A 22,895-nucleotide genomic window follows, 5' to 3' on the forward strand; every position below is an offset into this window, starting at 1 on the left:
TGCATTTTATAACTTGTAACCAAAAGGAACTTTTGGTTGATAGCCTGATACATGAATCTGACCTGGCCTTCTGGGAGCAGCAGAGGCCTGTGAGATTACACCTGCACTGCAGCATATCTGCCTGTCACAGTGCTTTCACACTGGCAGGGATGCCAAGGTGATGGTATACATCTATTTTCTCTTCAATGCAATTGCAAACCCATCAAGGGTGCTTCACAGGCTTTATCCAACATAGTTAGAGATAGGCTACACTTTTACATGGTGAAAGCTAAACAATTACCAATCCTTTGAATTTCCACTGAAAATACAGCTTTTGTTACTCCTAATGAAAAAAATGCAATGTATCTGCTTTCAGCTCATCATATGCAAATGAAAGAAATAGAATATTATCAGTCTACTTAATCATACTTCTACCAGAGCGAGGCTTTTCAATTAGATAACATATACCACTCTGAATACTTCTAAGATGTGTTTTCTCTTTCCACAAGAAAGGAATGATTCATAACTGACACAAATAGCACAGCTTTATTTCAAAAATAGGAATTGCTGATCAGGTATATTAAAAGTAGGTTAAATTAATTAATATTTAAAATAATTCATTATTTTACTTTTATCTCTGAAGGCATTATATACACTGGGTAAAGTCCATAAATTCCATTAGCTATAAATGAAAACATATTTTCAAGATCTATTTGCAGATATTTTTCTAGTCTATACTTTTAATAGCAAAATATGTAGAGTAATTGGTATATGATCTAAATGAATCTTGATCTGTCCACTTAACATTACAAATAAAACTATTAATATTAATGTCATCTCAAATGATACTGAAGTTCCTTCCAAGAATCAGAGAAATACTTGTAACAATACTGTGCACACAAGTGAACAGACACACGCTAGAATCACATGCTGTCATCATTCCATCCGTCAGTTATGCTGCTACTTCCATTTTATTCCCAAGATAAGCACCAGATGTTGATCACTAAGGACTGTATTAAATTTTAGTAAGTGAAGATCTAAATCTGGTCCTCAAAAAGCCTTTTTGAAGACGGAATTTCCTACAGCTAAGGACTTGAGGCAGGAATCCAGTCAAATTAAATTTTTTGGTAATGTTTGCAGATAATTTTGGGTAAGCTGGTATTACTAATACAACTAAGTATTTCTATTTATTTGAATTATGAAGGCAAAAAATTATATAACTATGAATTCTAGAGAATCCTGAAGGTCTAATGAAACTTACCATAGGTATGTTCAATAGGTAGTACATTCATTAAAATGGTGTTTTAAAATTTGGCTTATTGGTTTAAAAGTACTTCTAAATTGCTAACTTTTTTGTTGACAAAATCACTAAGACCAGAATGATTGGTATATTTTAGGTAAGAATAACAGAGAAAACCAGGAAAAAAATCTTTGTTTGGATTAGCAGCACTGGACATTGAATTGGTTCAGATAAAGTAAGGGTCAAAAGGCTGACCACCTTACTACAAGAGCCAAAAGAAACAGTAGACTGTGGCTTCCCCTTTAACCTTACTTCGTGCAAAATTACCATGTGCTCACATAGATACAACATAGGCAGAATTTTTTCATACAAACACATCCTGGAAAAATGCATTAAACCATTCCTCTCCTCATATATATTTTCAGTGTCTATGTCATAAAAAAGCAGAAATATCAAAATGTGGCTTCATTCTCTGAGAGTTCAGTGTGCTTCATTGTTATAGTGTTTAAAAGTCCAGGAATTAATATTTATGACTAGGACTTATTTCCTGGGCAGTCATGAAATCATTTGTAAAAAATTAATTACTAAATTATTCTACTTTTAAAGGGACTATTTACATGCTTTCAGAGGTATCACAGGGCTGAAATCTGACTCTGCTGTACACCTCCTTATTGCTATTTCTATAGTCACAATACCAGTGTGGAACTAACAATACAACCCTGTTCCTAATTGTTTAGCTTCTAGTCTTTATATTCTAAACTTTCCTATTCACAGATGCCATCATCCTAAAGATGGAAAAACCCTTCTCAGAGAACACTGCTGCTCTGGCTTCCAACATCTGACACAATTAAATTCTTCAACAAAATCTGAGCTACTAAAATATTCTTATCACCCACCAAAATGCCATCCATCATGTATTTTTTTGCATTTTTCCTGTTCTCGTATGTCATTTGAATCCCCTTAGCTGCTTTTCTACTACTTCAACTGCTTCAGAATTTTGTTCAAGATATCTTGCATAAACTTTTTCCAGATCAATTTTTCCAGGTTACTCAAAATACTTAAGAAATGTATGTTTCTTTCTGTCTACCTCTTTCATTATATTGAGGGCAAATACAATTTCTTTTGCTTCCTTTGTAACTGTCTCCCATTAAGTATAAGGCTGGGAACAAAATGGATCTTTAATTATCTCTGATTAACTTAAAAGCTTAAAATCATATATCCTGGCCTTGGCTCAAACTTTAATTAGACAATTTTGGCCATCCTATCCAATTGATCCCATATGTAAATTCTCTGAGATTAGTAAATAAATCTGTTCACAGGGGCTGTCAATAAATATTGTTCCTTTATCAAGTAAAGATCATAATTAAGTTTTTACTTGATTTAGCATTACAAGGAAGTGAACTATAACAAAGTAATGTTCTCAAATCAAGTAGGGAAGAAAGTTTATGTTATAGTCATTTCAAAATAATGAAAAGCCTTAAAACACAGTACCTTGAAAAGTATTATAATTTTATTATTTCTAAATGTACAGTCACCTCAACTTTTATTCAAAATGGAAAGACCTTGGCTCAGAATTGCTTTTGACAAATAAGACTTTCTTGTATAAAATTATACACAGAATCTTGCTGAAGGTTTGCTTAGCAAAATGTTTTTTCTATAGACTGTGTAAAGTGATCCTCAATCCAATACACAGACCACATCTTGGTTAAAACACCCAATTCCTGCTGCACAGATTGACAAAATTCTATTATTCTGTGGGAATCAAATCTTCTAACCAGAGTCAAAAAGATCTGGTCTACAGTTTTTCCCCCTGGAAGATAATCACAGTGTAGGAAGAGAATAAAATTCAATTAGAATTACCTTACCTCACTGTACATTCACAGAGTTTTCATTACTAAAACTGAACACCAAGGGAGGAAAAAATTTTTTTGAAGACTATTATACAAAGAGACAAGTCTTAAAATGTCAAAAAAATATATATTGTCTTTTGCAAAAAAACAGAAACAAACCACACATACAAAACAAGAAAACCCAAAACTCAAAACAAAACTCATCCAGAAATTGTACCATTCAAGAAGACACTATTTAAGAAATCAAAACAACTGCACACTAAGATGAAAGAATTAAAATGTGAATAATATTACATATAAAACAAGAGGAAAATTTCCAGTTCTGCCTCTGTCTCCATTGTGTAGGTGTGACAGGAAAGCTGCAAAAATTTTCCTCAAACACTGAATCATCCCCAGTGATTCGAGCCAGTATTTATCCCATGGAGATCAATTGTGTAGCAACTGGATTCTGTACTCTATTTCTTTAATGGCATTTAAGTTATTTCAGTTTTAGAGACAAAAGAAGCCATATTAAATTAGAACTGTAACCAAAATACAACTGTAAAAGTCAAATTTTAGCCCTGGCCAGTGTGGCTCAGTTGGTTGGAGTGTCGTCCCATGTATTAAAAGGTTGCGGGTTCGATCCCCGGTCAGGGCACGTGTGGAAGGCAACCAATCGATGTTCTTTCTCACATCCATGTTTCTCTCTCTTTCCTTGCCCCACTTCCCCTCTCTCTAAAATCTATAAACATATCCTTGGGTGAGGATTAAAAAAAAAGCCGAATTTTGACTATAATATCCTGTATTTCAGTTAAAAAAAAGAATATAGCACTCTCCTCACATACTGAACACACTCAAAACTACCTACATAGAAGTCAGATTAAACTACATTTTCTTACTCTTCAAATTACATATGGATATAATTATACAGTAAAAGCTACAAACTAAAGTCCTTTGCACAATAAAATTCAACTTCTTATGACCTTGAGGAATGAGCCACTCATATCCAGAGGTATGTCAAAAAAGAAAGGAGAGCCCTGGCTGTTTTTGCTCAGCAGTTAGACCGTCAGCCTGCAGTCTGAAGGGTCCCAGGTTCGATTCCAGCCAAGGGCACGTACCTCAGTTGCAGGCTCGATCCCCGACTTCAGTAGGGGCACGTATGGGAAGCAACCAACTGATGTGTCTCTCATGTTGACATTTCTCTCCCCCTTTCCCTCTCTCTCTCCCCCTCCCTCCTTCCCTCTCTCCCACTCTCTCTGAAAAGCAATGGAAAAAATACCTCAGGTGAGGCTTAAAAAAAGAAAAAAAAGGAAGGAGAAAATGTAAAAAATTACCATAGGTTTACATAATTTTTTATTTTGTTTCTACAAAAGAAATAATTTCTCATTAATACTTAACAAGAAAATGTAATTTAATATAATTCAACCTTCAAAACTGCAGAAAAACATTCTTTGCCTTCAATCCTTTTTAAAAAATTTCCCAGAGACACAACTACTATAGGAAGGTCGGTCCATAAACATTTTAAATGTCCAATTTTATTTTGTCTGTTTAAAATACGTATGAAAGGACTTAAATTATTAATGGGGTGAAAGGAGAATATGGCAGAGTGGGCAGAGTGATGGAGATTCTAGATTTTATGGTAATGGAGCCCCTAGGCCTGGGCTACTGTGTGACCCTGGGCACATTACATAATTCTGTAAGTCCCAGTTGCCTTATTTCCAATGTGGGAATTGTAACAGTATCTTAGCTCACAGGGCTTTTGTGAGGATTATGTGATAGAAGAAACATAAAGTACTTAATATTCAGAAACCATTCACTTAACAAACATTTGAGGGTGTACTAGTCAACAAATATTTGGGGACCTACTATGAGCCAGCCCTGCACAAATGGTAAACAATATAGTCCCTATCCTCAGGAAGCTTTCTCTTTTTTTGTGGAAAGTTAACAATAAAATGTACGAAAACACATAAACATGTGTAACTGTGATAAGTGTTACAAAAGAAATAAAGTAGGTTCAGTGATGGAGGAACTACTTGGATTGGTTAAGGGGGATATGGAAATGTTTCAGGGGAACATTCAAGCAGGGGTCTGAGAGGTGAGAAGCCAGAGAGCATTCTAGGCAGAAGTAACAGCATCGACAGAGGTCACCAAGAAGGGGGGAAGCATGTCCTACTGAGAGGCCAGTCTGACTGCAGCACAGTGAACCATGAGGGTACTATAAGTACTATGAAAGATAACTGGAGGGAGAGGTGGTAGACAGGACCAGCAGATCTCTACAGCAACAGTAAAAAACTAGGGATTTTTATTCTAAATATAATGGGAAGCCACTGGAGGGTTTCAAGCAGAGAAACCATTATATTTAACAGGTTTGAAAGTCAGGAAATAACCATAGCAACATTCCATTTGGATAGGAAGATCTAGATTCAAAGCATTCTAGAGCACTGAAATCTAAACTTTGTTTAAAAATACTATTGCTTGTTCCTTTTAAAGTGGAAAATCCTAAAATATATTGGCCATTTCCTGCCTTAGTGCTTTTTTTTAGAAAGACATCTCAAAAACACTAAAAACTAGAGCCCCCTTCCCCAACCCCCAATGCATCATGATCAACAGCTATGCTGAGTGATGGATATAAGTTTAATTTTTTTCACTTGCCTCTTTAATTCTGAACTGCACAGTATGTAGCTGCTCAAAAATAGACCTAGTCAATAGACCTAGTCAAACTTCCTGGCACATAAGTACCTGAATTAAAGACAAAAGAGAGTAAGTTTGCATCGTTAATTTTTCCCCAATAAAGTCATCACCTTCTCATCTTACTGGTGAGCATTTTCTGCTGCTTCAGTAACATTTGAGGTGCTCTTCCTTGGCTCACTATGGATAAACAGTCTGGTTTGCCTTTTCTACTTTTACTCAATGGATGCTGCTGTGAATTGCTGGAAAACATCCAAAACTGCAATTATTTGATCCACCATGACCTCCTTAATCTTTAATCTCTCCTGTTGACTTCCATATCAATATACACCTATGGGGTGTTCTAAGCCCTTTCCACGCCCAATTCAGGAACTCTAACTGCTGATAGGACTCTCCCCTCCCTATCCCATTTCCTCTTACTTTTAGCAAAATTGCCTCTCTCCTAAACTTATCATTTCTCCACCTCGAAAGTTCTGTCACTTTATTCTACTTTGTCCTAGTCCCAAAAAAAGACTTCTCTAAATTTTCAAGGTTATTCCCTCTATCTGTACCACCGATAGCCCTTCTGGCTTCATCAATTATTCCATCTGTTTTTTATCTTTAGTCTCTGTCAAATTACCCTTACCCTTTCACAAGTCGTCAAAACAAGTAAATAGGTCACTGGGTTGTATTTATTCTTCTGCCACACACTCCCATGTACTTGTTCGCAATTTCTGATTCCATCAACCTATTTCAGGCTCTCATCCTTCATCTGAAGAGCAGCCAAACATTTTGTACAACCAAACTGATCTTTAAAAAACATCCTGATCCTAATTCTCATGTATTTGAAATTCATCCACAAACCATACTGCCTGTTAACACAATTCACTCTCTTCTAATTTAGCATTTAAATTTTTCAACAATGTGGCTCTAATCCACATATCCATAGAAAATCCACATATCCATAGAAAACTATCTTGGGCTTGCTCTCTACTATCTTTTCTCTACCAACAACTTTCTGTAAATTACAGTCTATAATCACACCCTTTTCTCACACTACCTTAGTTTCTCATTTACTACGTGGGGACTGTGCCCTTTAACTTGTAGGATTTGCATTCACTAACTCCAGTTAATGCCAGAACTGAATTGCCACGTACCAGTTGGGGTTGAAACATTTCCTTCCTGATTTGTATCCTTTACAATAAAACTGTAATCTTAAGTATAGCACTTTCCTGAGTTCTGTCAGTTGTTCAAGCATATTATCAGACCTGATGGGGATCATGGGAACCCCAAAATTTGTAGCCAGGTGGTCAAAGTGCAAGTGGCCTGGGGACTCCCAGAGTGCAGCAGACGTCTGAAGTAAAGGCAGCCTTGTCAGGGACCATGCCCTTTAACTTGTGGGGTCTGCACTAATCTGGATGATTAACGACAGCACTGAGCTGCAGTATACCAGTTGAAGTTAAAACAGAGTATTTCCAAAGCCTTTCTACTAAATCAAGACAAAGTCCCTGAGCCCATTACTCAACACTACTCAAGATCCTTCTATTATACCACAACAAATAAGACTATCAACGTCTACTCTATTAAGTCATAGTGATAAATGTTGTGACTGAGGAGTAGGGTAGGGGAATGAGCATATGGGGTAGAGATTAAAAAATACCCATGGAAGATATGGTTTTACCCAAACTAAAGTACTTGTAATTGCTCATTATTCCCAATGGTTCCCTATTTTCAATCTTATGTTCATGTCACTCACTACAACCTTTTTATCTCCTATGTCTACCTAGGAGATGCCTGCCTGAATTTTAAGGGTCCAAGTAAATGTCACTTCCAAACTGAAGCCTCTTTGGTTCTAACTAAAACTGATTTTTAAAAATCTCTGTTTCAAGGCAAATACGCCTAATATAATAAGTAAGGAGTAGTCAATTTTCTACTATTTCTAGTATAAACTTGAACAGGTCAACTGAGCTTTTTAAACACGTAAAATGAAGACAGGGCAAAATAGTACAGTTATTTCCCAGAAAACTCTCCTGCCACAAAAAACTCAGAAATACATTCTTTTAAAAGCATAACTAAGCTCTTAAAGTAAGAGGAATTGTCAGCAGTCATAAATGAAGCAGCAGCAGAAAGAAACCAGTGAGATAAGCTAATATCATGGGCCATTGCTGCCCCAAAGAACCTAGAACTCAGAGCCTGGTGGAGAATGAGAGACATGACCTCTAGCCCATTCAAGATACAATTGGATCTGAGGCCTCCGCATAAAGCTAACATTTTTGTGAAAAGATGAATCAGGAAAAAAGCCAAAAAAACAAAAATCACCTGTCAGTAAAAGAAAATGACAGGGAAACTTCTCTGCCTTGATCTGGGCTCCTGGTGATGGACATAGTTTCCTCTAAGAATTCATAAGCACATCCTCTACCTTCATATACATTTTAAGTTCTAAATATAAGCTCACAACTCCAAAATACATATTATATGAGGGAACATGCTACTGTGAGCAAGAGTCAGCAGAAACAGCAGTTGGATTAAAGCCCTGAGAATTTTGATATTAAAATTATTGGTTATAGAAAATAAGATATTTAAAGAAATGAGAGAATGAAAACATGAGCAATAAACCTAATTCTAGGCAGATTTACAAAGAAAACCAATTTGTCCAATTTTTACAAACGGAACTTTTAAAAATGGAAAATACAACTGAAATGAAGAACTCAATGGATAGGTTAAACAGCAAATTAAAGACAACTGAAAGAACACTTAGAGTTCTGAACAAAATACTCATAATTTCAGATAAAAAGTAGTAAAGATGAAAGAATAAAGTTTAAGAGAAATGAAAAAAAACTACCTATGTTGAACAAGAGTACATAAAATTAAAATAGGGAATAATCAAAATTCAAAGAAATAACACTTTATAATTTCCTAGCTCTAATGAAAACTGTAAATTCTCAGAAAGCATAACTTATTTAAGCAGATAGATTGTTTTAAAATAAATTTATTATTTTTTAAAATATATCTTTATTGATTTCAGAGAAAGGAAAGGAGAGGGAGAGAGAGAGATAGAAACATCAATGATGAGAGAGTCACTGATCAAGCCCATAACCTGGGCATGTGCCCTGACCGGGAATCGAACCCCGATCGCCTGGATCCCAGTTTGACGCTCAACCGCTGAGCCATGCCCGGCCGGGCTAAAATAAATTTAACAAAAAATCAATATCTACACATTATGGTGAAACTGCACATTAAAAGTAAATAAAATTTAAATTTAAAATAACCTCTCCATTGCCCCTTCACAGCTTGTCATAAAGATCCAAGTTTTTACACCAACAATAATTTTAACATCAATCTCAATATATATTTTAGTTATATGTGGTAAATTTATGAGAAATCCTCTCAATCTTGTAGACTCTAAAGACCATAAAAATCTGGCTGTATTTTTGCAACCAAATGAATGGTTCTGCTTCTTCCTTTACTAAGACCTCACCTGACCCATCTGACCTGTAACTTCTGGACTGTAGGTATAATTAATAAAGGGATGATGAAAAACACATGCAGCATAATAGTTGTTGAAATAAGCACAAGCAGCTTTTCTCCTTAGCTCTCCTCAAACAGTGCCAATGAAAGATGCTAATAATAGAAAAAAATTTCAGGGCAGAACAATGCAAACCATAAATTAGAAATCAATGCAGTATAAAACTGTCAAAGTTCCTGGGCAAGAATTATAATTGAGGACCTTCAAAAGAAGTGTGTGTATGTACGTGTGTGTCTATACCAATAAAGCTAATGAAAAGAGATAATCTTCAAAGTTAGAAATAGCCTAAAGATAGAAATATCAATTCAATAAATAAATTTATTGAATTTATTTGATTGAATTTATTGATTTTTATGGTCTTTAGAGTCCACAAGATTGAGAGGATTTCTCATAAATTTACCACATATAACTAAAATATATATTGAGATTGATGTTAAAATTATTGTTGGTGTAAAAACTTGGATCTTTATGACAAGCTGTGAAGGGGCAATGGAGAGGTTATTTTAAATTTAAAATTTATTTACTTTCAATTCAATACAGTCTATATACAGCAAAAGACAATGGAGTGTATATGTTTAGGAAAAAGTTTGGGGGAAAAATTGACATAAAGAAGTGGTTTAATGGGCAACAGGTGACCACCATATTTGTAGACATGGAATTTTAAAAATTTAAATGTAAAAATGTTTTAAAACCTTTGTAACTTGAATTCACATACCATAAATGATTATTTCAAATTTATCCTGAAATAAAAGATTTCCTATCAATCTAACATGGGGATTATATGGATAAAATAATAAATAAAAGGCAAAAGCCCTACCCAAAATATAACATTGTTGTTATATATTTTAAAAGCCTTTCCCAAGCAAACTAATTTTTAAAAGGTATATGAACAAAAATCAAGTCCTTGCCCGGCGAGCGTGGCTTAGCGGTTGAGCATCTACTTATGAACCAGGAAGTCAGAGTTGGATACCCCATCAGGGCACATGCCCGGGTTGTGGGCTGGATTCCCAGCAGGGGGTGTGCAGGAGGCAGCTGATCAATGATTCTCTCATCATTGATGTTTCTCTCTCTCCCTTCCTCTCTCTGAAATCAATAAAAAAATATTTTTTTAAAAAATCAAGTCCTACTAGCCTCAATACAATCATGACCATCACAAATAAATGGAGGGAACAATATAGCACTATATTATCATCATCCTACACATTTCAGTTATTTAAAATTTACTTTGCCTTTTACCTTTCACTTCTAGTAAAGAGGGGATCACTAGATGAAAGTAACAGGAGGAGTCATTTTTTTCCCTCTTGGTTTTAATCACACCAATTATAATTTCAATCTATTCACAAAGATTAATTCAAAACACAAGGATTACCAAAGGAACAGATTATTTTTTAGTGTGACTTTTAAGTTACTGGTTGGAGTTTGGGCCTTATTTTTCTAAGCTGGGATTCCAAGCTAGCTAACAAAAACCTTGTAAGTACACAAGACTTAAATACCTTTCATCTACCATGAAAAAAAATACAAAACAGTAATAGCAGCCATTTTGATTACCGACAATATCCTAGGCAACTTAAATATACATTCCCATTTAATTCTAACATTATTATGAAGTGGGTAATATTACTATCCCCATTAAGAGTAGTGAGCAAAGCACAGCTCGGAAAGTGACTTTCCCAAAAACACACAGTAAGTGGCTGAACTGGGATTCAAGTCAAATCCTCTTAACTCCAAAATTCCTAAACTACTTGTTCTAACTACTAAAATAATGTAGCAGCATTGTGGCAATTCTCTATAAATCCTTCTTTTGGCTATATGAAACTCCATAGTGTGGAGTCTAGTCATTGTTCTTAGGGAGATGAAAATGATCTTCGATGGAAGTTAGAGACATAAGAAGCAAAGAAAATAACAGGGCAAATATTTAAATAAACCTAAATAAATATTAACTGAATAAAAAATACTGTTATCTTGTGGGGTTTTAAATATACATGAAAGGAAAACATATACAGTAATGGATCAATCAAGAGGATGTTCAATGGAGTTAAAATGCTCTCAGGTGTAGCCCTGGCTAGGTAGCGCGGTTGATTAGAGCGCCATCCCAATATACCAAGGTTGGGGTGTGGGTTCAATCCTCGGTCAAGGCACATACAAGAAGCAACCAATGAATGCATAAATAAGTGAAACAACAAATCATGTCTCTTTCTCTCTCCAAAAAAACTGCTCTAAGGTGCCTGCATTAATCATCAGGTAAAAATACTAATTTATATTAATTAATTAATATAATTAATAAGTCAAAGATGCATGGCTTTAAAAAATGTATAACTACCAACAAAATGTGGCTGTATGAAAACAAATAATAATTTTTAAAATTCAAAAAAGGAAAAAGGAGCAAAAAAGGACTACAGAATAGGAAAAACATAAATATATCAGTAATTGCATTAAGTGTAAATGGACCAAACGCTTCAAGTAAAAGACATATTTTATCAAAATGGATGAAAAAACAATTCAACTTTATGCTGCTTACAAGAAAAATCCCTTAAGTACAAGAATATAGATAGGCTAAAAGTAAGGTGACAAAAAAGATATGCCAAAACTAACACATTCACATATATAAGAACACCTGATTTGTTATACAGGTGTCAGTGCTGAGCAGTGGGGAATTCATGGTCTTTACAACAAATGGTTCAGGGTCAAAAGGATGTCCACATGGAAAAAAATGAAACTTGATCCCTGCTATATTTAATACACACTATACACAAAATCATTTTCAGAAGGACTGTAACTCAATGTGAAAGACAAAACAAAAATCTTCCAGAAGGTTTAAAAATATATCTTAAATAGGAGACAAATAATAAAGAAAAAGACTGAAAAGTCTGAACTACATTAAAAATAAGAATTTTTATTCCTACAAAGATATCAAAAGAATAAAAAAGCAAGCCATAAAATAATAGGTTATCTGTAAAACATATAACTAAAAAGGGCTTGTATTCAGAATATATCAAGAACTTCTACAAATCAAATTTTTAAAAAGGACAACTCAATAGGAAAATGGGCAAGAAACTGAACAGGTAATTTTACAAAAAAGGATATCCAGCTCTGGCCTGGTGGCTAAGTTGGTTGTAGCATTGTCCCACATGCCAAAAGGTTGCGAGTTCAATTCCTAGTCAGGGCACATACCTAGGTTGAGGGTCTGATCCCTGGTCAGGGTGTGTAAAGGTGGCCACAGAATTATGTTTCTCTCTCACATTGATGTTTTTCTTTTTCAGTCTCTCCCTCCCTTTCTCTCTCTGAGATCAGGTAAGAAGAAAAAAGGTAAGACAGCAGATGTTATAGGTAGGATTACATCTAAAAAACAAGGGATGAGAAATGACAGAGAAAATATGAGAACAATCTGTTTTAGGAACGGGAAGAAAGAACAGGGAATTCTAAGGCAAAGGAAACTATTTATAGTACTTCTTATGTCTAGAAATATAGATCAGGACCAGTGAGATAAAAAACAAGCCAAATGGAAAATGTAAAAGCAAAATTACAAAGTCCCCCAAAATAAACAAAATATTTCATCATAAAATTATGTTTATATTTCATTTTGAACAAATGAAGGGGAAAAAGGAAAAAACAAGAACAGAAGTAAAAGGACAAGAGGTAAACAGCCCCAACCCTGACACTGAGGAGAAAACAGCCTCTCACCATTAAACCTATGTAAGAAACTTGCTATAAAATATTCCTAAGAAGTAATCTCAAAGTAGTCAATATTCCAAAAGTAATATTTAACACTGCCATAACCCCTTCGATAGTGATTTTCAACATACAAGGGCATTCACATAAAATTGATAATTCTGAGGGAGAATGTGCAATTAATCCCATTAACAAAGGAGGGAAGGGGCTCTGAGAGGTTAAAACACTAACTGGAGGCATCCAGTGTTGACTCTGCCACGCTACAGTGTTTAGAAATGTCCTTGATGCAAAGTGTTCAGACTAAATAAAATTGTCATCTTACAAAAGGGGAACTGAATAGCAAAGGATAGTAATTTGAAACTGTTAGAGAAAATCCTTACCTAACACTGGTAGACAGTGGAGGAAGAGGAGAGGTGAGAGAAGGAAGGTCATACTTCAGCTTATGCGATGGGAAACACCTGTGCCAGGACTGCTTTATAGCTGGGTACTTTTTGTTTAAAGTAATGACATCCCTGGGAATAAGGTCCAAGATGGCCTCATCTCTTCCAATACTTGTAGCATTTTAAGTATGGTTCTGATTAGGCTTGTTACCTGTACTGTCAAATTTTATATTTTATGTAAACATATAATCTTAACAGAGTCATCGATTTTCATATTTATAGGTTTATATCAGGTATAAAACAACTTATCTTTAAAGATTGAGATGCTTGGATTTGACATTTCAAATATGCTACAAATTGCTTTATGGTACAGTTTTCAGGTGAAACGCCCTTAAAATGAAAACTTTACACTTGTACTTCAGCAACAAGCTTCTGTAGTAAGAGCATGACAGAATCTGAGTGACAAATTATAACATTCAAAAACTTTGAAATTTGGCCAAAATAAATGATATATTTCCTATGTGTTTTGGGAATGAGACTTTTTCAGAGGTAAAACTTATGTGAGTATATTTTACTAAATCTATATATGTAAAGCCTGAGCAAGTGGTTGGTAGTAATGGGCTGTTAAATAAAGTAGGGTAGACTTGATGTCTAGACAAGATAGTAGTGAGGGCTGCAGTTTTAAGAAGTTTATTACTTGCTCTGATAAAAAAAGAAAAACAAAGAATGTTTCTATTATGTAAGGGTAGTATGAAATGCTTAGATCATGCATATACAACAACAGAGTTGCGACTACTTTAATTTCATTTTAATCCATCACACGTTAAAAGCTAATTCTTTTCCATGTCCCCAAATCTAGTTACCATTTCAGGAAGATGGTACATTTGATCATTCTTCTAGCCTTTTTCTTTTAAAAGTAAAAAAATATATATCCTATTATATATTGAGAGAGAATGAGCAAAAGCTAGGGAGAGCGCTGGGAACTATCAGCTGTTTAGATGGTGATTGAAACTATACACTGAAAGAGGGCCACAGGAGGAACACTGATTAAATATCACATCTTATTTGCTGAAGAAAACATTTTCTGTACAACTCATTAGCTCAATAAACACTAATTAATTACTGACTGATGACAGCAATGGTATATTTGAGTTTTAAAAAAAATTTTAACATAAAACCTCCATGTCCTTAAGAAGAGGTTAAAAAAACTAAAACACCTAAAAACCTATAATTAAATGCAGCCCAAATGGTCACAAAAATGGTGAAAGTGTAGAATTCAAATTAAAATAAAAAATTATATATTAAGTAGATTGATCTAGATAACCATAAGACTAATGATGTAGACAAGCAACAAAATGACTTGTAAATTAACTTGATTTTTCTTAGCTAACTAGAGTAAGTAAAGGGGTTCCTAGATGGCTAAGAAATAAAATTTATTCAATACAACAAGACTGGCATAGATATGAGTGGCTATAAAAAAATATCTTTACTAGCCCTGGCCGGTGTGGCTCAGTTTGTTAGAGTGTCATCCTGTGCACTGAAGGGTCTCCAGTTTGATCCCAGTAAGGGCAAGTCTGGGGTGTATATGGGAGGCAACCAATAGCTGTTTCTGTCTCTCCCTCTCCCTTCCTCTCTCTCTAAAGAAAAAAAAAAAATGTCTTTACTAAAATAAATGTACATTTGATCTGAGTCCTTTAAGTTAAAAGAAAGAATAAAAAAAATAACCCTCTTGATCAAGTGTCTCTTAATACTCTCCATGTTTACACGTTTTAGAACATCTGATTGGCACCATCTCTGGATCTAAAATGATTCCCATCTACATTTTAATTATAAATTATCAGATAAATATATAATCAACCCTTATTTCAACAGAGACATACTTATAGGCAGAAATATCAGCATTTCCATAAAATAGCATTATGTTAGAATAGTATTCTTTCTAAAATAGCCAGAGGTTTCAAAAATAAATTTGCCTTCAGAGTACTTGTTCTTTTTTTTAGTTATTATCCACCAAATAAGAAGACTTTTTCCCACACAAATGATAATTTTCTGTGATTTGAGGAATACCATGAATAATGCATTTAAAAAATATTTTCAGGCATATCTCTGCAATTGTATTGATTTTGATTTTATTAGTAGATACAATGTATCTACTAATACAACGTTTAAGAATGGTTGACAATGATTGGTACTAAACAACAAACTAAGATTCTCTGCAATCATATACTCCAGTTAGGGTCCCTACTGGGGACAGAGCCCGCAACCTGGGTATGCGCCCTAACTGGGAATTGAACCAGTGATCTCTTGGTTCCTGGGTCGATACTCAACCACTAAGCCACACACAGCCAGGCAGAAGCTTGCTTTTTATTTAAAAAAACAAACAAGTAAATAGGGCTCAGGAACCAAACAAGTAAATAGGGCTCAGGAACCAATTTTGATTTCAAAATTACTGTGAAACCAAACAATTTTTATAATTTTTTAAATTAATTTCAGAGTCACAAGTGGAAAAAGACAAAATAAAATATATCTATTCAATAACTACTGTAAATACCAAGTGCAAAGTGACAGGAACAAAAGATTATATACTGTAAGAAGACTGGATTCTCACCTGTTCAATCTCTTTGGTTTTTGATGCTATTGCTTTGGAGCGACTGTTTAGCTGACTGTCTTCATATAATTCTATGCCGTCTGTTGCATTTGACTCAGGTTCTTCTGGCTGGTCAATGAACAATGTTGCTGTAGATCCAGCCTTTAAGAGGAATTAGAAATCTTTAATTGCGTTCGTAAAGGACATATAGCATTTCACATAACTTTATAGGCACTAACTGGCAGATTGTATCAAGAGAACATGCTAAATTTAACCTGTCTTAAGAAAACACTTTCATCAATTGCATTATGTAAGGAGAATTAAAGAGGAAATGATCATTTTTAAAATTTTAGGTAAGACAAAGTCTCTAGGCTTATTTCATTCCAAAATTATATTTCATGCTATACTAAGACAGAGCTAGAAGGCTCTGTCCTGTAACTATTCTATAAGTAATCTATTTAAGAAACATTGACGAGAAAAATTCCAATTGGAAGTAAGGGGTGTGTGTATACATAAACAATTATATTAAAAGGAACATGGGAAAGAGCTCTATTTTCAGAAGTTAAAACTACCACCTTGGCTCCTATAGCCTAAGAATTTACTGAAACAAATAAAAAGGAAATAATTCCCAAAAGCAATAATGATCACGTCTATTTGAGAACAATTCATTAATGAATAAATTATCCCACAAAAAGCCTACAGACAATTACTGTATTTTCTAAAAACACTTGATAAAAAGAAAAATGAATGAGGAAAGACTTTATTTTAACTATACTCATTAGTTTTTACAAAACTTTACTATATGACAAATGCCAACCTCTGCTCTAGGAACAACAGATATACTAATGAACAAAAGGGACAAAAGTTCTTGCCTTCATATAGCTCGCAGAAAGCAATAACTTAGAGTAAACTGTTTGAGCTCATGTATTTTACTGTTGAATATTTTAGGTGGATGGGAGGTAAGGGAGGAAATAAGAAACATGTACTTCTTACAAGTTTATAAAAAACTTAGTGATTGAAGTTGAGGCAAATAGCAGTAGGTTTAGAGAAGTCATAAGACATATACTGATTACTGGTACTTTTTCACCAGTAAAAGCAGTGGCATTCCAACCCTAGTGTGTTGTATACTGCCACAGCTTCTCTAGAGAATAATCTGGCAGCATTTATCCAAATTTAGCACATGTCCCATTCACACAGCAAAGTTAGAGAAAGGCAAACACTGTATGATCGTACTTTTATATGGAATCCTCAAAAAGAAAGAAAAAGAACCTCATAGAAAAAAAGACCAGATTTGTGGTTACTAGAGGCAAGGGGTGGGAGTGAGAGTGGTGAGGGAGAATTGGATAAGGTGGTCAAACGGTACAAACTCCTTGTTAGAAGATAAATAAGTACTAAGAATGTATACATTGATGTATGTATGGTATATCTGAAAGTTGCTAAGAGAGTAAATCCTAAGACTTTTCATCACAAGGAAACAACTTTTTTTTTTCCTTTTTAGGGGGTAGCTACATGAGATGATGTATGTTAACTAAACATATTGTGGCAATCATTTCACAATATGCATACATATATATGTATGTCAAGTCATGCTGTACATCTTAAAGTTATATAGTTCTGCATATCAATTATATCTCAATAAAACTGAGGGGAAAGCTTATTAGTAATTAAATTCAGTTTAATTAATTAGATATATATTATCCAAGGTACTGTAGAGAAAATGAGGTAAGTGCTTGAGATATAGTCAATATATAGAACTAGACAAGTAAAAAAAGTTGTTTTAACAAAGGCAACATAAGGTCATCAGAGAAACACAAATGCCATAAAATTTTACAATAGGAAGGGGAAGAAAATGGAATCAAGAAGGATCTTGAGTCTTGTTTTCTCAAACGCTACTGATTGCACTGAATGAATCTGAATGAGGACCATGAAGATGGGCATTCTTCACGGGGGACAGAATAAGCAAAGATATTGAAGTAGAAAATGACACCTTATATGTGAAAAAAACATAATTCACATTTTCACATTTGAATAAAAATGTTTAATTAAATTTTCTTCTACAGCAAAAAACCACCTGTTCTACTGGGACATTCTAATAGCCTTTACATAATATGCTTTTCATTCTGACAGCCAAAAGCAAAACTCTCCTAGCCATTTATTTCAGGACAGTAAATTATATCTCTATAAAACTTGAGTGTAAACTGGTTGGCGGCTAGGATGGTGTCTCTAATGCAGTGTTTGACACAAGCAGATGAAGAATGAATATGTAGTAAATTTAAGTAAACTATGAGAAAGCCAGTACAGTATTATGTTCTGAAAACATGTGCCTTAAAACACTAACCCTAAAATATGCATTGTGAAAAAAATTCTATAAACGTTTGATAAATTATGCAAACTTTATTATTCATCCTCCTTTCACAGACCAGGAATGAGCACATTAACATATTAAAAGCTCTGAAAAGTGCTGAATTATCAAAGTCAACCTAACTCTTTTAAATCTAGCAATTCCCAAACATACTGGCTAACAGAATCTTTTTTTTTCTCTCCAGGCCATTAAGACCCTTTAGAATTACTATTTCATCAAATACCTTGGGAAACTCTCTATTAGTGGCCAAAAGGTAAAATTATAAAACTAAACAGAGGAATAACTACAACATTCCTGAATATTTAAGTATATCACTGAATGTATCTTCAATTTCATTGGACTTCACCTATAAACTACCTGGTCTCCCCACCAAATTGCTTAAAACTATATTGGTTGGCAGTAAGAGAAGATAAATTGGAAACCTAAATATTTAATCTCTCTGTACTCATAAAAATGAACCTATGTAATGTTTCTGAAGCACACAGACCATTATTTAAATAGTTAATACAAAATACTGTCACAACCAAATTTAAGTATGTACACATGCCTGCGTGTGCGCACACGCGCGCGCACACACACACACACACACACACACACAGTACTATATCAAATTCTTCCGGAGCATCAAAGTCCTTTTCTCCTTCCAGCTTATTCTTTCAAATCAGCCACAATTTACGGAACTGAGGTCAAAATTCTCAAAATACTCTATTTCAAAGAGCATGGATCACTGAAATGAGTAATTACTTTAAAACTACAAAAGAACAAATGTTAACTATCTGAGCAAAACGTTAACAAGATATGGTGGAATTAAGTTTTTAAACAAAAAACAGTATAAAACATTTAAATAAAAAGCAGAGTATAAAATAAAAATTCCCAACTGCTTGAAAAAGTATCACTTTAACTTGAAAAACATTTTAGGCAATGCTATGAACTTGAAGCTGCTTGTCAATATTAATGATATAAAACAACAAACACACTAAAGTAATCTCAATCCAGCTCTCACTCACCTTGCTCATGTTTGATCTATGACATTCCTTATAGATTTTTAGGGTTATTTACTTCTCATTAATTCAAAATCTAGGAAATTCTGGGCATGTTTTAGAAAAAAAATAAGGAGGTTTAAAAAAAGTCTTTCTAGACCCAATGCAACTGCCTATTCAGAATCAAGATCCAGTCAAGCAATAATAAAGGAAAATAAGTAGAATATTTAAAATCTGGGAAAGGTAGATAGTGAGATTTTATTTTTAATTTAAGAGATTAAAAAATGATGGAGATGAGTAAGATAGAATAAATATATCTTAATAAGCCTTGCTAATTGGAGATAAAGTATTTAATGAACAACAGTGTAGTGTTTTGGAGGTTTTTGACTTTGTATTCTGAGAAAAATTATCAGTTCTCCAAAACAGCAATTTTGAAGCATTTATATCTATTACTAATATAAAAACCATTATTCTAAATTAGCAAAGAAAATAAGCAAAATGACCCTGTTAAATGTATCACTGTATTGTTCATGCATTTAAATAGTACCGGAAAGGTACCAAAGAGGGACAGACAGCTTGATGTTTTTGAACAACTTATTCAAGAATATGTATAAATATCTATTTTACAGCTACAATAATGAGAAACCCTTGACCTAATTAAGAATAATTGTTATCTAAATGACATAAAAAGAAAGTCCCCATTTGCGTAAGTACAGACAAAGTCTGGTTTGTACTGGTTTGTCCTCTCTAGGAGCAGTGTACATTAGTTATTTTGGAAAGGATCTTTCCACAGTGTATGAAGATGCACATAGGTATATAAATTGTATATTGAATTCCAGTGCTTGATCCCTTTTATCAAAGGATATTCCATGAAAGGCATCCAAAACATACTGAAAAGCCATAAATCTCCTCCAAAGAAACATAATTTGTCATGGTACAAAGATTCTTATATTCTCTGCCTGTCATGCCAAAATAATTCCTCAAGCACCAAATCCTGATTCTAAAAGCTTAATTTTGCCCATAAAATATCTATATTTCCCTATTAGAGATGTTATAAGTTATAAATTTTTTAGTTCATTTTCAAGTATAATACAAACATTTCAGAAACAGTATACTAAAGACCCAAAAATGCTCTCATCTTTTGGTACTCAAGATTCATCAAAGGTCACAGGTAGCCCAAACAATGCATAATTTCATTTCTTGGGATGTTAATGATATAATTTGCATACACTAGAACATGCAACATAAATATAGCCCAAGACCCAAGGTCTAATTAGTTTTCTGTTCTGAATTCACTGGTTTATCACTAGTGGCTTAGCATGAATTCTAGAGATACTTTTAACAGCAAGGTCCATAAAAGAAGCATATAAATAGTGCATTTTCCTTTTATTCCATATTTATATTATCCTTACGCTTCTAAACTATTGGAGACACTGATATAGTATAATTGTTGAATTCAGAGTCACTCATATTCATACAATTACTGAATGTGATAAATTTTAATAATCCATAAGAATATTTCCCCCAAATATATTTTAAAGTTCTAGAACCAAATATTTTCTGCCCATAACTTAAAATCTAGACTAAACTCTCAAATGTGAAACATAAAGGAGAAATTATGCCTTACCTCATACTCAGAAATTTCAGGTAAGTTACTTTCATCTGCCTTCTCGAGCTTTTCGGCAGCCCACTTGCTTGCAGCCTCAGCAAGTTCCTTTTGAGTTAGCTTACTGGGTTTGTCTAACACCTAATAAAAACAAAAGAACAGTTCTGTTACAACCCTCAAGGGCTTTTAAACTTCAAATACATCATGAAATACACCCCACTTACACTTAAAATCATATGAGCCTTCAAATACATATAGAGAACAAGTAGATTCTTTATTTGCTTTTCCAAAAATATTCAACATTGAATTTCTTTAAATAGCAATTCCTCTGGGACATATAGATTAGATCTTTTAATTCCATTTACATAAAACTTCAGAAATTCATCTAAGGAACAAAAGACACTGACAATGAACTAATATACTAATAGTATTTAGAACACATAAAACATCATATAGATTTCAACTTTCGCTCTTTAATTATATTCAATGAAATAAAAAATGCAAAATCTTATCAAGGTAAATTCCTAATTAATGCAATAGAAAAATCCAGGTATGCTATTATTATAAGTTGTAATAATTTATATAAATCCTACTCTTTACACAAAATCAATAAACTTAAATTTCATTTTTTTAAAGAGATTCTTTTTTTAAATGTTTTTATTGATTTTGAGATAGAGGAAGGGAAAAGGAGAAACACTGATGTGAGAGAAACATCCAACGGCTGCCTCCTATATGCTACTAGGGATCAAGTCCCCAACCCAAGCATGTGCCCTGCCTGATGGGGAACTGAACTGGCGACCTTTTGGTGCATGGGACGATGCCCAACTGTTGAGCATCGTCCCATGCTCTAAAAGGTCACCACAGTTGGATGAGCATCGTTCCATGTTCCAAAAGGTTGCCAGTTCAGCAAGGGCTTAAATTTCATTTTTTGATACTACAATTACATTCTTCAAACATATATAATATACTTAACAAGAAATGGGATATGAAGTTACAGAGAGACCTAGGTTTGTCTGTAACTAGATAAATGATTTTATATATAATTTATGTAAAACTGACATTGTGAATTTTGGTTTCCTCATTTAGAAAATGGGGATAAATAATATTCACTGTTTTACTAGACTTATTGGGGTGATCACTTTAAAAGTTATATAAATGTCTAATCTCTATGTTGTATACCTGAAACTACTAGAATACTGTATGTTAACTATAATTTTTAAAAAAATTTAATTAACAATATTCACTGTTTTACAAAGAAGTTGTGAGAGTCAAGAAAGGTAAGAGACCTGAAAGCATCTAGCATCTAATGCTTGGTACTCTAGTTTTTCCTTATTTTCCATATTTATTGCTATAATTCTGTTATAAAAACTAAAATATATTTGAAGATTGATCAGTTCATGGGGTAAATATAAAAATGAAGAAAATAAAAATTTTTTTCTAGATCACACGATTCTCCTAATACTTTTAACAGACCTATGCTATATAATAAGATGTAAAAGTTGTAAGGCAAAAATTAGAAAAATTCTTTCCTTAGGCCCTTATGATAATTCTCTGATTCCATTCAATTTCATCAGCATATATTTTCATCAATTAGGCCCTTCACCTCTAATTTTGTCCCCATCTCTTCTTTAAAGTCACATCACTGGATCCCAAATATATCTCCTCTGGATCACAGGGCCAGTAATCCCTAGGTTATGGTACAGTACCACTTATAAAGTGCTTGTATATGCAAACTCCCCAAAAGTATTTTAATTAAATGGTATTCCATGAAGGAGGCTAGACTTGATTACCTCAACATTAGTAGCCAAGGAACTGAATGTTAAAAAAAAACCTGTGATTTCCCACAGTTACTAGTAAATGCTGAGCTGAAACTTAAAACTACGTCTTCTAGAACAAAAAAGCTCTTGACCTCCTTCCATAGGATTCAATTCACCAAACTACTGGCTTGCCATCCATAATGTTTACTGAAGATAATAACAATGCATCTATGTGGAGTGATTCCACAGCTACTGAAGAAGCCTAAATCTAAGTCCAAAGCCCTACCCATACATAAAGTTAAAAATGTATCAG

General features: G+C 33.8%; 1 protein-coding gene across 5 annotated transcripts in view; it reads right to left on the reverse strand.

The window, feature by feature from the left end:
- PPHLN1 (periphilin 1) overlaps positions 1 to 22,895 on the reverse strand; it is a 95,565-nt gene that overhangs the window by 15,317 nt on the left and 57,353 nt on the right. For all 5 annotated transcript variants that reach the window (XM_016201142.2, XM_016201145.2, XM_016201146.2 and 2 more), the window contains 2 exons: positions 20,847 to 20,966; positions 15,899 to 16,039 (listed from right to left, as the gene is read on the reverse strand). In XM_016201142.2, coding sequence (XP_016056628.1) covers positions 15,899 to 16,039; positions 20,847 to 20,966 — 261 coding nt within the window. The remainder of the gene's footprint in view (positions 1 to 15,898; positions 16,040 to 20,846; positions 20,967 to 22,895) is intronic.

Source organism: Miniopterus natalensis, chromosome 2, assembly GCF_054644295.1.
Source record: "Miniopterus natalensis isolate mMinNat1 chromosome 2, mMinNat1.hap1, whole genome shotgun sequence".
Classification (NCBI taxonomy): Eukaryota; Metazoa; Chordata; class Mammalia; order Chiroptera; family Miniopteridae; genus Miniopterus; species Miniopterus natalensis.